Source organism: Schistocerca gregaria, chromosome 3 (assembly GCF_023897955.1).
Source record: "Schistocerca gregaria isolate iqSchGreg1 chromosome 3, iqSchGreg1.2, whole genome shotgun sequence".
Taxonomy (NCBI): domain Eukaryota; kingdom Metazoa; phylum Arthropoda; class Insecta; order Orthoptera; family Acrididae; genus Schistocerca; species Schistocerca gregaria.
Window position 1 is genome coordinate 339,608,954 of NC_064922.1, and position 18,973 is coordinate 339,627,926.

General features: G+C 38.9%; 1 protein-coding gene across 10 annotated transcripts in view; it reads right to left on the reverse strand.

Moving 5' to 3' along the window:
- The window catches only part of LOC126355996 (DNA ligase 3), a 538,466-nt gene that overhangs the window by 192,617 nt on the left and 326,876 nt on the right, over positions 1–18,973 (reverse strand). For all 10 annotated transcript variants that reach the window (XM_050006627.1, XM_050006628.1, XM_050006620.1 and 7 more), the window contains 5 exons: positions 8,836–8,991; positions 8,575–8,706; positions 7,880–7,959; positions 7,691–7,778; positions 6,733–6,810 (listed from right to left, as the gene is read on the reverse strand). In XM_050006627.1, coding sequence (XP_049862584.1) covers positions 6,733–6,810; positions 7,691–7,778; positions 7,880–7,959; positions 8,575–8,706; positions 8,836–8,991 — 534 coding nt within the window. The remainder of the gene's footprint in view (positions 1–6,732; positions 6,811–7,690; positions 7,779–7,879; positions 7,960–8,574; positions 8,707–8,835; positions 8,992–18,973) is intronic.

Here is an 18,973-nt window from a genome sequence, read left to right on the forward strand (position 1 = left end):
CTCACAAAGTCCTTCAAAGAAAAACCAAAAGTAAGGCCTCTCTTGGTCATCCAAAGTAATACCAAATGTTGCACCATTAAATACGTATTTAGGGAAGGCTGAGAGAACATAAAGAACATCTGACTTACTACACAACAGAGCCTCATTGAAAATTGAATTAGAAATTCATTTGAGCTTCTCAAATAAAGATCTGAATACACTTGACTCCAACCTTTGTGGGCACAACATCCTAGGCATACTATTTCATGGTTGTTGAAGATGGAAGAGCTTGGCAGAAGACCCCAATGGAATTTTATGAAGAATCCTCCATATGTAGTAGTTCATGTCCAACGCCTGCTAAAAGAAATTGGGGAGATAAGACTGAATCAGTTGTGACTTGCAAAGCCCACTACATGTTCTGGGGGTAGTTTTAGCAAGGCAGCAAATGAAAATAATGACAGTGCAACATTCAAGACATACTGGCCATTACTTGAAGGCAATTTGAACTGACCACAATTGCAAGCCTTATATTTGGTTGTCAGTAAATGTGACAACATCTGAATTTGACACAATTTGTCAAAATTTATCTTTCGGCTCCTTACAGCAATGTATACAGAGAAAGACTTTTCTGTTACGCTGACCTTATTTTTCAAGAAAGTGAAATTTCTTATTACCAAGCAGAAAAAGAGCATGTTCATTTGCCACAATTTACCTATATTTCTGCATGAGTACTAAGTACAGAGAGGTGCCCAGTTTGACTTAGATCATTACCTCTTCAAGATCAAAATATATTTCACCCCCCTCAATAAGTCTATGAAAACCAGAAATAAAATTCATAAATATGACATCGCGAAACTCAAAATCAATCAAAATGTATTGGAACGATACCACCAGCAACTGACGTTTGAATCTCATAAATGGATGGACATTGCCTCCAAGATCTAACAAGCAGCTAATACTGCAATCCTGACAGCTAAAAAGAGAAAGCAGATGGCGGAATGAGGTTTGTGATGAGGTGGTGGCCCAAAGAAAAAATGCCTGGAAAATGTGGAATTCAACCAGGAGAGGTTGGATATATTCCATGAAGTTCAAAAACATGCAGCCAAAACTTTACGAAGGGCTAAACGACATAAGATTCTCTCCAAAGCAATACAGAACAGAATAGAAGGTCATCTTGACCAACTGATTGGAGAATATCAAGTCTACATCTACATCTACATCCATACTCCGCAAGCCACCTGACGGTGTGTGGCAGAGGGTACCCTGAGTACCTCTATCGGTTCCCCCTTCTATTCCAGTCTCGTATTGTACGTGGAAAGGAGGATTGTCGGTATGCTTCTGTGTGGGCTCTAATCTCTCTGATTTTATCCTCATGGTCTCTTCGCGAGATATATGTAGGAGGGAGCAATATACTGCTTGACTCCTCGGTGAAGGTATGTTCTCGAAACTTTAACAAAAGCCCGTACCAAGCTACTGAGCGTCTATCCTACAGAGTCTTCCACTGGAGTTTATCTATCATCTATGTAACGCTTTCGCGATTACTAAATGATCCTGTAACGAAGCGCGCTGCTCTCCGTTGGATCTTCTCTATCTCTTTATCATCCCCATCTGGTGCAGATCCCACACTGCTGAGCAGTATTCAAGCAGTGGGCGAACAAGCGTACTGTAACCTACTTCCTTTGTTGTCAGATTGCATTTCCTTAGGATTCTTCGAATGAATCTCAGTCTGGCATCAGCTTTACCGACGATCAACTTTATATGATCATTCCATTTTAAATCACTCCTAATGCGTACTCCCAGATACGAGGGTCGGTCAAAAAGTAATGCCTCCCATTTTTTTTCTACTTAAAAAAATTAAGTTAAGTAAAAAATTTGAATTTGGCGCCATTCCTCAAACCTTCTTCTGCAATCCACTGCAGTAGTAACTTTCTGTGTCAACAGGTGGCAGCACAGTAGAAGTTTGTAAGATGGCCGACATCGATGTTCGTTTGAGACAGCGTTGTGTGATTGAATTCTTGAATGCAGAAGGTGAAACGCCCATACGCATTCATGAAAGACTGAAGAAGGTGTATGGTGTTGTGACAGTGGATGTCAGCACTGTTAGACGATGGGTTCGTCGTTGTAAGGAAGCTGAAGGGCAAACACCGTTGACTGACGAAAAGCGGAGCGGCAGGCCGGTGAGCGCAGTGACTCCACACAACATTCAGCAAGTTGATGACATCATTCGTGGTGACCGTCGGGTGACTGCAGATGAAGTGTGTCGCATTATTTCTCTTAGTAAAGGCAGTGTGATCATGATTATTAAACAATTGGGGTACTCAAAAGTTTGTGCACGGTGGGTTCCAAGAATGTTAACCGATCAGAATAAAGAGGCAAGGAAAACAATAGCCTCCCAACACTTGCAGCGCTTCCGTTTGGAGGGAGATGAGTTTCTGAAAAAAATTGTGACTGGGGACGAAACATGGGTGCATTTTTTTGAACCCGAATCAAAGAGGCAGTCAATGGAGTGGCGTCACACAAGCTCGCCGAGGAAGAAAAAATTCAAAACTGTGCGATCGGCAGGGAAAGTTATGGCAACAGTTTTCTGTGATACAGAGGGTGTGATTCTGGTTGATTTTTTGGAGCAGGGATGCACAATAAATTCTGTTCAATACGTCACAACCCTCAAAAAACGTAAAGCACGTCTTCAGCGAGTTCGCCCAACAAAATCAATGGCAGATGTTGTTCTTTTGCATGACAATGCAAGACCACACACCAGTCGTCACACCTCTGACGAGATTGTCAAAATTGGATGGGAAGTTTTGCCTCATCCCCCATACAGCCCTGACCTGGCACCATCAGACTTCCATCTGTTCGGGCCACTAAAAGAAGCTCATCGTGGGATTCATTTTGAAGATGAGGAGGCCGTCAAAACATCCGTGCGTCAATGGCTTAGGAAGCAGAGCTGTGATTTTTACCGTGCTGGGATACATGTCCTTGTTCAAAGATGGACCAAAACTGTAGAGATGGGCAGAGATTACATTGAAAAATGACACAATGATCCTCAATGTTGTGGTTTTCAACCTATGTAATTGCATTTAAATTTCCTGACAATTAAACGTAGAAAAAAAAAAAATAGGAGGCATTACTTTTTGACTGACCCTCGTAATTTATGGAATTAACTGCTTCCAGTTGCTGACCTGCTATTTTGTAGCTAAATGATAAGGGACCTATCTTTCTATGTATTCGCATCACATTACACTTGTCTACATTGAGATTCAATTGCCATTCCCTGCACCATGCGTCAATTCGCTGCAGATCCTGCTGCATTTCAGTACAATTTTCCATTGTTGCAACCTCTCAATACACCACAGCATCATCTGCAAAAAGCCTCAGTGAACTTCCGATGTCATCCACCAGGTCATTTATGTATATTGTGAATAGCAACGGTCCTATGACACTCCCCTGCGGCACACCTGAAATCACTCTTACTTCGGAAGACTTCTCTCCATTGAGAATGACATGCTTGCGTTCTGATATCTAGGAACTCCTCAACACAATCACACAATTGATCTGATAGTCCGTATGCTCTTACTTTGTTCATTAAACGACTGTGGGGAACTGTGTCAAACGTCTTGTGGAAGTCAAGAAACATGGCATCTACCTGTGAACCTGTGTCTAAGGCCCTCTGAGTCTCGTGGACGAATAGCGCGAGCTGGGTTTCACACGACCATCTTTTTCGAAACCCATGGTGATTCCTACAGAGTAGATTTCTAGTCTCCAGAAAAGACATTATACTCGAACATAATACGTGTTCTAAAATTCTACAACTGATCGACGTTAGAGATATAGGTCTATAGTTCTGCACATCTGTTCGACGTCCCTTCTTGAAAACGGCGATGACCTGTGCCCTTTTCCAATCCTTTGGAACGCTTCGCTCTTCTAGAGACCTACAGTACACCACTGCAAGAAGGGGGGCAAGTTCCTTGGCGTACTCTGTGTAAAATCGAACTGGTATCCCATCAGGACCAGCGGCCTTTCCTCTTTTGAGCGATTTTAATTGTTCCTCTATCCCTCTGTCATCTATTTCGATATCTACCATTTTGTCAACTGTGCGACAATCTAGAGAAGGAAGCACAGTGCAGTCTTCCTCTGTGAAACAGCTTTGGAAGAAGACATTTAGTATTTCGGTCTTTAGTCTGTCATCCTCTGTTTCAGTACCATTTTGGTCACAGAGTGTCTGGACATTTTGTTTTGATCCACCTACCGCTTTGACATAGGACCAAAATTTCTTAGGATTTTCTGCCAAGTCAGTACATAGAACTTTACTTTCGAATTCATTGAAAGCCTCTCGCATAGCCCTCCTCACACTACATTTCGCTTCGCGTAATTTTTGTTTGTCTGCAAGGCTTTGGCTATGTTTATGTTTGCTGTGAAGTTCCCTTTGCTTCCGCAGCAGTTTTCTAACTCGGTTGTTGTACCACGGTGGCTCTTTCCCATCTCTTACAATCTTGCTTGGCACATACTCATCTAACGCATATTGTACGATGGTTTTGAACTTTGTCCACTGATCCTCATCACTATCTGTACTTGAGACAAAACTTTTGTGTTGAGCCATCAGGTACTCTGTAATCTGCTTTTTGTCACTTTTGCTAAACAGAAAAATCTTCCTACCTTTTTTAATATTTCTATTTACGGCTGAAATCATCGATGCAGTAACCACTTTATGATCGCTGATTCCCTGTTCTGCATTAACTGATTCAAATAGTTCGGGTCTGTTTGTCACCAGAAGGTCTAATATGTTATCGCCATGAGTTGGTTCTCTGTTTAACTGCTCAAGGTAGTCTTCAGAAAAAGCACTTAAAAATATTTCACTGGATTCTTTGTCCCTGCCATCGGTTAACAAAAGGGCCGTTCTTGCCCAAAACAGATCTTTAACGTAAAGAACATCATCAGGTACAAAAAAACTGGAGGAAATAACTACGTGGTCATGTTTGTTGATTTTCGGAAGGCATATGACTCTATCAACCAAGAGGCATTAATAAATATTTTGGAAGAGTTTGGGATGGATGATACATCAAGAAAGCTGATAAAACAAACTCTCACTAACACAGTGTCAAAAATAAAAGTTATAGGTGATATTTCAGAACCTTGTACAATCAAAACAGGTGTAAGACAAGGAGATGGACTATCCTCACTCCTTTTCAACTGCATCTTGGGAAATGTCATTCAAGAGTGGAAAAAGTTGTTAGCCCAAGAAGAAACAAATAAAGAGTATTCTGGAAATGAAGAGCAGTTCAGACTTGTCATAAGAACAAAGGGGTGTACATTGACTGCTTGGCATTTGCAGATGATCTAGACATTTTTGCTAACAATACAGTGTCAGCAGTCAATTAGATCAATAGGCTGTCAGAAATTGCTGAAAAAGTTAGACTCGACATCTCTATTCAAAAACCAAAATATATGGCAGACACTATTATGGACCTGAATGAATGATCACCAAACTGGAAAAAAAATCATACGTGTTAAGAGTTTCAGTTGTCTTGGTGAAGTCATCCAGGTGAATGGATTAGAAGAAGAAGCAATTAATGTCAGGATGAGGGAGTTAGACCAGGCATACAAACTGCCAAAGAATACCTATAACAAAAAGTCTATGAGTAAAGGGGCCAAGTACCAACATTATAACACAGTTGTAAAACCTGAGGGCTTTTACAAGTCTGAAACTTTGATCATGAATAAACAAGGTCAAGCTGAGCGACTGGAAAGTGAGAGCGTAGGATATTAAGGAAAATCCTAGGTAATAGATGGGTTGATGGACAATGGCAAATGAGAGCAAATGAGGACTTGTACAGCAAGACAGAATCTATCACAGCATCCATTAAGAAGAGACGATTGTTATTTTATGGTCATCTCATGAGGATGGATGGTGATCAACTAACAAAAAGAATGTGAAGTTTCATCCAATCTAAGAAAACAAGGTCAAGATGGTATCTGGCTGGATATTAAAATTAGGCAGATATCAGGTAGTTGCCAGATATTCATTTCGATCTACCCTACAGTGTCAAGTGGTCAGGTATTGGGTCAAGTTACCCATCTGAGATCTTTAAGGAAAGAAAGTGTACAGTTTACTGAGCACCTATCATACCCATTTAGTGTGACTTAAGTCACTTCATCATATGTCTGACACCGTATGTACCAAGCTTGTTTCTATCACTGATGGCATGTTCCACACACCATACTCTAATGCACGAAGCAAATATACTTCTCATTATTTCACAAAGTGCAGTGGCTTAGTGGAAAGACACTGGACTTGCATCCAAGAGGATAGCTGTTCACATCTCCAGCTGTTAAGAAGAATTAGGCTTTCCATGGTTTCCATAAATCACTTGTGGCAAATACTCAGATAGTGATCAAATTCTGTCCCTATCCTTCCCTAACCTGAACACGTGCTCCACTTCCAAGGAACTTGTCAGTAGTCGGACATTCTTCCTTCATCCTTTTATCTGCTAATAATTACCTGATTTCACACTCAAAATCTGAGGTATGTAGGCCTCTCTTTTAAGGAGTTGCATTAAAGTTACAAAATAGAATAAGCTAATGAGACCACAGCAGAGAAACAATACAATAGTTTTATGTTTTGCATCATAAGCATTAATATTATTTTTGACATTCCTGTCATTTTTTAACTAATGCATTATATTTACTTTGAAAAATATTAAAATGAATAAATATAAATTAATAACACTAAAGATTGTAAAAATAAATGCAGCTTACCATCAGATCCTTGAGGACCAGCCCTTCCAGACCCAATTTAAACACCTTCTCAATCATTACTTCAAGTTGCTTTGGTTGCTGCAATGAAAGAATAATTACCTCATAACAAAGTTCAAATGCTGCCCTTAACATTATGAAAAGAGTTACTGCATGAGCTCTGTAAGATTACAATAGTTCACATATGCACATAATGTTGTGCCTTTGTGTGTGAACATATGATTGGGTAACTGTTTTTTTCTGCAAGTGCTTTTAGTGAAACCTCATTTTATGTCACAATTGTCACACCTTGACCTCATATCCCAAGTAATACATCTGTCTCTTGATGGCTGATCTCACACACCCTTTCCCCTCCCTCTCCCCTCACAATCTTATTGATATGTATTTCCAAACAGATTGAGGCAGAAAAGAGAGAGACTAAATTCTCGCTGCTGTCACGTCTTTCATATTTTTCTGGAAAATAATCATACTGTGAAGTAAAGTAAAAAGGTATACATCACAGCCTAAACAAAATTTATTAGTCATTACTTAAAATGTATGATGTTCTCAATCTTGTGAAATCTCAATTAGGTTCACTTCCAGCTCTTTTGCAGCAACAGCTGCCTGCCAATTGTGTAACTTATCTGTTTACAGCTGTTTTGGGTACAAATACAATAGAGTAGATAACAACGATGAAACTGCTGACACACCAACATTTGACATCCCTCAAGAGACTATGTATGTAGGTGCATATAGCCAGTTGATGTTTTACACAACATTTGGATTCCTAGAAAAAATTTTAAGAGGGTAATGAGCTAGCTTGTGCTTGAATTTGATGGCTATTCTATAAAATGTATATTAAGTTTGAAGGAAATATACCTCATTGAACAACATATGATGAAAAAAGTACCTTATAACAAAACACTTTAATTATTATATAATGTCAAATGGTCCACAGGAATTTAAGCATGTTGCACCTTACATGAACTTCCTCTGCCTCCGAGAACATAATTCTGTTTGGTATTTCTGTCATCACACTGTGCAGAATCTTTCTTCTTTCTTTGATCGGTCTGAAAGTATTGAAACAAGACCAGTTAGTGAATTACCAGCTCATTGACTTTCTGTTTTTATGTGAAAGAGTAACAAGCATTCTGTCTTAAAACAGACTTACTTTGACAGTAGAATTTCACCATTATAGTAAATGCAATCAAATACAAACAGGCATACGTTGGCAGATTTAAGCCCCTCTTTCTGAAAAAATTAAAATGAAAGCTTGAATCAAAATATTAAGCTCATGTATCATCATCTGCCTTCTAATTTTAAAAAAAATAATTTGACTTTGTTTACATATTAAATTTATTCCATTTTGCACACATTAAAACACAACTCTTGAGCCCTACGAGTTTCTGACCTCCTTGTTCATTTAGAAATAAGCAGAAAACAAACAAAGTTAATTTTTTAAAAAGTGAATATTGTTATGCAGTTTGTCCAAAATGACAAGCCAACACAAAAAATTACTGCACGAGAAAGAGATAAATATTTTGATAGCAAGAAGTAAAAATCCACAAATCAATATATCATTACTTGGACCTTATTGATTATATTTATCAAATCCATGAGTGATTTGACTAGGCTAATAAGATCAACTTTAGTATCTTTTCAACAGAGATAGTATGGAATATTATGCATGCATTTGATGTTCTCAGAGAGGTCTGATCACTGAAGCTTAAATGACTATAATCAGTTTCACATTTGCAATCCACATTCATCAATGATCTTACAATTAACTGCAGTTATTTTTCTCCACTTTGCAATTAGAATTGCTACAACATGGTTCACAAGAATCCAAAACAAAAATATACTTACCTTTTGTCTACCAAGAGTACCAAATGGTAATGGCTTCCCAGTTTGTGTATCTATCATCAAGATTTCACTATCAAGAATCACATCTTTGCCATGAGGAAATGCTTCTGGTATGTAGTCTTTAAAATGGGAAACCTTGGGGAATCAGAATGTATGTACTGAATGAAACATCAAAACGGATACAGCCTTGGTATATAAAGTTAACAACTACAAATTTATATGAATAATAAAGTGTTTATAAATTCATGACAGATTTTAACATACCTTATGGGGCATCACAGGCTTCAAGCTTCTAGAGAAATACTTGAAATCATCACCTCTTTTGTGAACTTGAACCCTTTCACCATCATACTTTATTTCAGAGAACATCCCATTAGGACATTTTTTCATTGCTTGTTCAACAGATTTACATGCCTCTGCCTAACAAAACAGAAAGTACATACACTTGTATTATGAGCCATTTTCACAAATGGAAAAAATCATTAGAGTGTTTTTCAGTCACTTGATATAGTGACAAATTTTATCAGGTATTGACTACAACTTCCACAATATCAAAGCTATGTTGGCCAAACAACTGTAGTTTGTTTGTATAGTTGTTTTTTAAATCTGGTAACAGCTGTTGAACATGAAGACCAAACTTCCACTAAACAGTTACTTTACAGGAACACGAAATGACTATTCAGAATTTCCAAGTGTAACAACTTTGTGTATTTGTGACATGTTTTCCATTTGGTCCTGTATTAAACTGAAAGTGAAATTCGATTAGACTGATTGGCCACTGTGTTCAGATGAGGAAATGCGCTGCACACAAAACTGACACATTAGGGCACACATCCCCATCCCATCCCTCCCCTACCCTACACTATCTCATCGCTTCACATCTTGAGCCCTCCCCCACCTCAATCCTACTTGCATTCAGAACATAAATTTACTACTCCCGCACTTAATCATAAAATTTCTGTGGAAATACATAGTTTTGCAATTATTTTAATCTGCAAAATCCCATCATGTTACACCCCCCAGGCTACCTGCTACAACCTTTTCCTCAAATCACCGCACTACATACAATATTAAAGTTGCTTCACCATAGATTTGTGTACATCTACATTAATGAACATTTTGAAAGCTTAGCAAGTTGTCACTTCCACTTCTAATGCACATGTTCACCACTCAGCACTTAAAGGTGTGACTGTTGGTCACTCACAGTCACTGTTTATTTTTAAGCAGGTATTTCCCCTATAAAAAAGGTTGTTCTTCAAGGGCCAGAAATTAACAAGAGTAAAAAAAAAGCATATGTTAAAGGATCCCTATGTAACTTTTTTGACATTCTTTTTCCCTTTGTTTCAGCTTCTTCTCAACTCTTTACAACACTCTTTTTAGTGCAAATTTCATCATACGTCATAGGTGACTAAGGATAGTTGGGAGGAGATTCATAAATTATTATTGAGGATTGAGAGAACTAAACAGGATAGATCCTATTGCTGAATCCAGACTAATACACAAAATGAGACATTATAACCAAAAGTAACAGTTATGATGAACTGATTTTTACTAATTAATATGGATGAGCTGCTCACTGAACTCCAGTGCAGACAGTGTGATGAATCAATCTGCCCCTCTAGCAAAAATATATTAATTTATGATAAAAAACTGATCACATGTTCAATGACAGTATTTCAATGGCATCCCTGCTGATTTGCATTAATTAGACAAACAGACCATGCTGATTCCAGCTGTTGTGACTAACACCCAAACCTCCAGATCTCAGACACTCAGATCGGTACCGATCATTGCCTGCCAATAGAGTATCAACCAAAACACTGCTCTAGTTCATGTTGTGAGGTGTTTTCTGGTACAAGATGTGCAAACGGTAATTAAAACTAACACCAAAATGACAGAGTATAGGAAAAGGGTATCTATGAGCTCTGGACATGAAGATCATTGGTAGGCGAGTTGGTAGAGCATCAAATCATCATACTAAAGGTCCTGAGATTGGAACCTACTGATGGTGAATTTTTTTTAACAGTTCACATTTGAAATTGTTACATGGGAAAACATTTTTTCAGAGATCTAGAAGGATGTTTTGGAGTTTGTAGCATGTTTGTTTTGGCAGTCTGCTTTCACTTCATTACTTGAAAATAGCAAACCTATAGCATACATTTGTATAGATAATTCCACATTTATGTATACAAATGTACTCTGTACATTTGTTACTTTCAACTAATGAAGCAAAACCAGACTTCCAAAAGAACAGTGCTACAAACTCTGAAATGTCCCTTTAGTTGTAAGAAAAATGTTCTCTCGTGTTGTTGTTGTTGTTGTTGTGATCTTCAGTCCAGAGACTGGTTTGATGCAGCTCTCCATGCTACTTTATCCTGTGCAAGCTGCTTCATCTGCCAGTACCTACTGCAACCTACATCCTTCTGAATCGGCTTAGTGTATTCATCTCTTGGTCTCCGTCTATGATTTTTACCCTCTACAATGCCCTCCAATACAGACTATTCCCTACCAACAGATCCCTTCTTCTAGTCAAGTTATGGCACAAAATTTCTCCTCTCTCCAATTCTATTCAATATCTCCTCATTAGCTATGTGATCTACCCATCTAATCTTCAGCATTCTTCTGTAGCACAACATTTTGAAAGCTCCTATTCTCTTCTTGTCTAAACTATTTATTGTCCATATTTCACTTCCATACATGGCTACACTCCATACAAATACTTTCAGAAACGACTTCCTGACACTTAAATCTATACCCGATGTTAAGAAATTTCTCTTCTTCAGAAATACTTTCCTTGCCGTTGCCAGTCTACTGTTTATATCCTCTCTACTTTGATTATCATTAGTTATTTTGCTCCCCAAATAGCAAAATTCATTTACTACTTTCAGTGTCTCATTTCCTAATCTAATTCCCTTGCCATCACCTGATTTAATTTGACAACATTCCATTATCCTCATCTTGCTTTTGTTGATGTTCATCTTATACCCTCCTTTCAAGACACTGTCCATTCTGTTCAACTGCTCTCCCAGCTCCTTTGCTGCCTCTAACAGAAGTACAATGTCACCATCGAACCTCAAAGTTGTTATTCTTCTCCATGGATTTTAATTCCTACTCTGAATTTTTCTTTTGTTTCCTTCACTGCTTGCTCAAATACAGATTGAATAGTATCGGGGGAGGGGTTACAAGCTTGTCTCACTCGCTTCCCAACCACTGGTTTCCTTTCATGTCCCTCGACTCCTGTAACTGCCATCTGGTTTCTGTACAAATTGTAAATGGCCTTTCGCTCCCTGTATTTTCTCCCTGCCACCTTCAGAATTTGAAAGAGAGTATTCCAGTCAACATTGTCAAAAGCTTTCTATAAGTCTACAAATGCAAGAAACGTAGGTTTGCCTTTCCTCAATATATTTTCTAAGATAAGTCAAAGGGTCAGTATCGCCTCACGTGTTCCAACATTTCCACAGAATTTAAACTGATCTTCCCTCAGGTCAGCTTCTACCAATTTTTCTATTCATCTGTAAAGAATTTGTGTTAGTATTTTGCAGCCATGGCTTATTAAACTGATAGTTTGGTAATTTTCACATCTGGCAACACCTGCTTTCTTTGGGATTGGAATTATTATATTCTTCTTGAAGACTGAGGGTATTTTGCCTGTCTCATACATCTTGCTCACTAGATGGTAGAGTTTTCTTAGGCCTGGCTCTCCCAAAGCTGTCTGTAGTTCTAATGGAATGTTGTCTACTCTCGGGGCCTTGTTTCGACTTAGGTCTTTCAATGCTCTACCAAACTCTTCACGCAGTATCGTATATCCTATTTCATCTTCATCTACATTCTCTTCCATTTCTATAATATTGTCCTCAAGAACATCACCATTGTATAGACCCTCATATATTTTTTCCTCTATTCTGCTTTCTATTCTTTGCTTAGAACTGTGTTTCCGACTGAGCATTCTGCTTTCTATTCTTTGCTTAGAACTGTGTTTCCGACTGAGCTCTTGATTTTCATACAAGTGGTTCTCCTTTCTCCAAAGGTCTCTTTAATTTTCCTGCAGGCAGTATATACCTTACCCCTAGTGAGATAAGCCTCTACATCCTTACATTTGTCCTCTAGCCATCCCTGCTTAGCCATTTTGCCCTTCCTGTTGATCTCATTTTTGAGACTTTTGTATTTCTTTTTGCCTGCTTCATTTACTGCATTTTTATATTTTCTCCTTTCATCAATTAAATTCAATATCTCTCCTGTTACCCAAGGATTTCTTTTTACCTCCTCTTTTTACCTACTTGATCCTCTGCTACCTTCACTGTTTTCATCTCTCAAAGCTACCCATTCTTCTTCTACTGTATTTCTTTTCCCCATTCTTGTCAATCGTCCCCTAATGCTCTCCCTGAAGCTCTCTACAACCTTTGGTTCTTTCAGTTTATCCAGGTCTCATCTCCTCAAATTCCAACCTTTTTGCAGTTTCTTCCGTTTTAATCTACAGTTCATAACCAATGGATTGTGGTCAGAGTTCACATCTGCCCCTGAAAATGTCTTACAATTTAAAACCTGGTTCCTGAATCTCTGTCTTACCATTATATAATCTATCTGAGGCCTTCCAGTATCTCTAGGCTTCTGCCACATATACAACCTTCTTTTATGATTCTTGAATGAAGGGTTAGCTATGATTAAGTTATGCTCTGTGCAAAATTCTACCAGGCAGCTTCCTCTTTCATTCCTTACTCCCAACTGTTAAAAAAAAAAATTGCCGTTAGTGGGTTTTGAACTCAAGAACTGTAGGATGAGGACATACTAATAACACACCTACCAGAGATCTCCATGTTAGCAGCTCTCGGATACGCTTTTTCTATACTCCATAGTTCTAATGTTACTTTTAATTACAATTTAAATATGTTCTACTGGCCGACAGCACACAGCTTGAACTAAATCAATGTTTCGGTTGACACTCTATCAACACACAACATTTGGTACCAATCTGAGTGTCTGACTTCTGGACGTTTGGGTGTAAAAAGCATTCGGAACTGGGCTCCAATTGCTGCTGGCAGAGCTCTGCTGAGGTTTAGCATTGTCCATCAAGTGTCTTGTCCATGTATTTAGGGTGCCAAGGCTAATGTGCCACATGTGCCTCTATTGCCACACCAAAGTTCCAGGAATAAAGAAGGTAGTGAGCTGAAGATACAAGGGCAATGGGTTCAGTATATGGAGCATGTCCACTTATATTGCAATAAATTTTCACACATTGTTTTTCTATAGAGATAATAACATAAACCTTACAAACCAAACTGCTTTTACTGCTTTTAATTATGGACCAAAAATACAGAAATGTTTTGAGGAGGGGAAGGAACCAATGCGGATGTGTGCGAATTTAAATGAGTCTAATTTTGAAGATGACCACCTGGCAAGAACACTAACTTCCAGCATTAGTCTCATATCTTTTGTGTCAGATTATGTACGTGAAGGCAGAAAATGGTCCACCAGTCACATGACATTTAGGTTAATTGTTCTCTGATTTTACTTAAAATGCCTTAGATACTGAAATCTCCTACAAAGGCTTGTTTTGAAGCTTCAGATACTGTAATGGTGATAAATGGTATTTCTTTACATTATATCTTTAGCATCTGCCCAACACTAGATAAACAGTGTGACATTACTTAACAGTGGTGAAGTGAAATGTATTATGCAAGATTGTTTACTTTATCTTTGTTGTGGAAAAACAAATTTCGAGACCAGTGTGGTATGTCTGCACACGTGACTCTCAAATGCACAGTCTAATATCATACTAAGCAAATAATAGTACAGGATGAACAACATGAAACTAGACCTGATAATATTTACAATAAGGCAGAGATGAGATTGATTCTTGTTCATGATCATCATGGAAGATGCTAGAAATTTATTAGCTGCAGAGCCCATTTTGTGCTATTTTACCACTACATGTTACATTTCAGAGTTTGCTGGAGGTTTTGCCAAAATACTTCTAGTCTTAACATGCACAAATAGTTACACACACATTTTCTACAAATTATGCTTTACATATGGTATGATTCACATAGGGACGATAGAATATGCTATACAACACAGCGCAATAATGGAGACTGTGATGCAACACTTATTGGTGTGACAATTGGGATCCTGCTGGGAAGATACGACATATGATACATTGTGTGACATGATTCACCAAACAACAAGCAACAAGACAGAACAAATCACATTTCTGTTTCAGTTATAATCTTGAAGTTTTCTAGAGAGGATGTTATTGTGCCTTATCCTGTCTCCATGGCTTCATCCAGCTGGCCATTCAGAAGTAACAGTAATTTAGCTTCTGGTCCCCTTTACACCAGTTTCTCAAAGGCAGTGAGCACAAATGAGAAAACACCCAATCAGCATCATCAGTTTCAGTGTGTTTTCATTTCACCAAGCTTTTCATTTTCAGGTTTGGCAGCATACAAAAAAAAGAGAAACATGGAGAAGCTCCGCATTCTACATAGGAAGCCATAGTGCAGGCTGTTCCAACCGAGTTCCAGGGAGCCGGAGCGCTCCAGAGCGCTCACTGGGGCAGCTCGGAGCCCGCATGGAGGGGGAAAGCGAACTCACTGCCCCCTGGCCACCTGCAGCCGCAACTGACGCAATAATCCGTGTTCAATGACACTTACGACTAGTCGCGGGAGCTCTGTACCTCTATTGGAGAATATCTTTTTATTCACTGAGAGGGATGGCTGCACACAGTGTCTTGTATGTCATAAAGCATTTAATTCTGCGAAGAGGTAAATTATACAACGACATTATAAACGTCTTCACGCAGCGCACTACAATCAGGCAGAAGGTGTTGCATGCAGAGAACTGGTAGCCAGGCTTAAGAACGACATACCAGGAGACATAAGTTTAAAAACTGCTTCGTAATACGGAGGGTATCAAAACAAGCAACATGGTTTGTGTTCTGTAATGCGTTTGTAATTTTCAGGTGAATGAGAGCGCAGAAGACACTACTGAATCTGCAATTCGAGCAAGCTACAGGGTCGCTCACATCATTGCGACGAGTGGCAAGCCATTTTCGGTGGGACCACTTGTAAAATCGTGCATGGTAGCAGTTGCAAAATGTTTGTTTCCAAGGGAGGTGCAGGCAATTGAAGGTGTTTGCCTGTCGAGGCAAACAATGTCTCGTTGAATCTTCGACATGGCAGTGGATTTAGAGACACAGCTTAGGAAAAGGTGGAGAGTTTTGTTACATTTTCGCTAGCGCTTGACGAAAGCACCAACATATCGGACTGTGCTCAGCTTGCAGTCTTTGTGCGCGGTGTCCATATGCAGCAGCAAGTAACTGAAGAACTCTTTGATGTGGTACCACTCAATTACACCGCAACAGGGCGTGACATTTTTGAAGCTGTTTGTGAATCAGTGGACAATATGAATTTGCTGTGGGATAAGTTCCATTCTGTAGCGACAGACGGTGCACCACAAATGATCGGGCGTCACCAAGGTTTTGCTTCTCGTTTGAAAAATAAACTCAGAGATGAATTCGGGAAAGACATTTTAACTCTTCATTGTTTTATTCGTGTGCTGAAACAGTAGAGCTAGGTGGTGTAGATGTCGTGAAGTGTGTGAATTTTGTGCAGCATCACATTATGAATCACCGCCAATTCCAAGGATTCCTGAAAGATATGGAAGCGGAGTATGGGGATATACCTTACCACAGTACAGTTCATTGGCTGAGTCGGGGAAAAGTTCTTGATGTTTTCTCTGCCATTCATGGGGAAATATCCCTTTTTCCCTAAATGAAACGGTAAGAAATGCGTTGTCTGAAAGATATAAAAGAGATATCAGACCTGGCGTTCCTACCTGACATAACTATGCATCTGAATAACCTAAATCCGCCATTGCAGGGCAAAGAGCAGGTAATCATTGACATGGACCTGATAAAAGCGTTCATGGAAAAGTTACGTTTATTTGAGAGGCAGATGAGTAATGGACATTTAATGTTCGGCAATTGTCTTGCTTCTTTAAAGCTACTGGAAGTTACTACTTTCGGAGATTACCGAGCAAAGTTAAAGCAGCTCATCATGTCTTTTGAAACACGATTCCGAGACCTCACAAGTTTGGAAATGGAACTTAAGGTGTTCAGCACTCCTTTTTCAGTTTCCCCCGATGACATGTCATCGTCACTTCAATTGAAGATTATTGATTTGCAAAATTCAACGTTGTTGAAAGAGAGGTACTACAACGCGTTGGATTTGTCACAATGGTATCATTCATTACAGCAAAAAATATTTCCCAAGCTTCACAACAATGCCGCTCAGATCATGTGCATGTTTGGATCTACGTATTGTTGTGAGCAGCTTTTCTCAGTAATGAAAAGAGCAAAAAGTAAGGAACGATCGTTTCTTCAGGATGCAACAATGAAGGCCATCCTCTGCATTAACGCTGCAAACACTTTGACGCCTGATACTTCCGATCTTGTAATGAAAAGAAAATGTCAAGCTACAGAGGTCCAATAAATTTAGTATGCAATTTCTTGTAAAACAATTGTTTCTTATTTATTTCCTGAACATCATATTTCCTGATGTAGCATGTCACCACGTCTTAGCAGCTAAGAGTATGAGGTTGTCAATCATGTAAGACGCAGCTGGCACATCAAAATGCTTGCCCTGCCACCTGTCTCAGCTAGCCATGCCACGTGCCGGCGTGCCGGCCCACTTGAATGGTCACAGTGAGCGACACGGCTCCCTGCAGCAGGAAGCGCTCCGCGGCTCACAACGGAGCCGACAAGCTGGAACAGGCTGCCATAGTGGATGGCAACAGCATTGTGTGAGGTGCCACCATCTTTGTGGACAGCCTCCAGTATATATCATATTTTATTACAAGAATGGAAAGAGGTATCACTTTCCTTCCACCATTCAAAACAATTTTGATATGTCAGCTACATTTAGTATGCAGCAATCTATGACCTAAAACCCACCTAGCAAACTGGACGGTAACTACATTCTTAACTGGAAACTTTTCAAAATATGCCCGGAAGTTTTCTTATTTGTGAAGTATCACAATAGCTATGGGCAGTAACAAAAAGAAAACCAGTTCATTAAAAAGCTGTGATTTCAGATTATAAGACATGGAAAAATCAATTTTTACTAAATACTTTCCTCAAAATCAAATGAGAAAAAATGGCTAGTGAAGAATGTGCAAATCCCAAAACAGTGGTTTTCAATTTTTTATGCATAAAGTATGTTTCCTGAGAAATCAACTACAGAGATTTTTTTAGACAAATCAGATGACTTGAAATTTCCCTTACCATGTACCATAGGACCCTAGTTGTGTATAGTAATCAGCACCTCATATTGTGTTCGGTGATAAGACAAAGGTAAGTGTTGGCGTCATATTGCTGTCATCCCAGTGTGAACCAGTTATGTTGCTTCAACTATGTTTCTATTCACTCTAATGATGCAGGTAGCTTCTGCATATTATTGCTAGTCACACCGTGTATCATATCATATATCGTATCGTGTATCGTATCACCTCAGTCTGAATTGCTCTTAACAAGCAAAAATAAACAAGTGCAGTTTTATCATGAGCACCACTTTGTGTTACATTCAACTGGCCGTTAAACATGTTTGCACCTCTCCATCACTTAAATGCAATGGCAAAGGGAAGTATTCTGGAGAGAATGTGTGGGATATATCTATGTGCACAAATGTGACAACAACCAAACTGGTGGATCAATAGCGTTGTTTTCAACAATTTCTGTTCATTAACAAGGGTCAATTCCAGTCAGTCTTATACATATTTCCCAGGCCAGTTTTATTTTGCCCAACCTGTACAACAATACTACCTTAAACAAGGAAAAAAGTTTATTTAATTATTCTGCAGAACAATATTCTCTCTACCAATATTTTTAAAGCTTCTAAAGTAATCTTTGATCAAATGCTTTATGTCTATAGCAGAGTCGTCATTGCTTATTTCATCACTATTCATAGCATCCTCTCCTCACAAAATCTGTTCTACTGAACTTGAAATAAGTTACATGGTTGTTCAACACATATTTTGAGCTCATTATGCACTTTGAGTAAGCAATGAAAGTTAATTCACAGGTTTGCTTTCCTTTCTCCTACAGCTCTAACATATTTTTTCGCTTTTTTGGTTTGTCCCTTCACCCTACACATTATACCTCTTTCTTGCTCTCCTCCTACACCACATTCTTCCTAGCCAATACTCCCTCTCCCCCCCTCCTATTGTCAACCACTGCTATGTTACCCTACCATCCTCCCATTCCTTTACACTATGCCTCTTCTCTTTCCTCTCCCAACTTCTCCACCCCTCTTCCCCTCAACATGGGTTGCTATTTAAACACCACACTGTCATAAGAAACCTTTATTTGATGGGAAATCAATTATGCATCCAGTTTTATTAAGCAAAATTG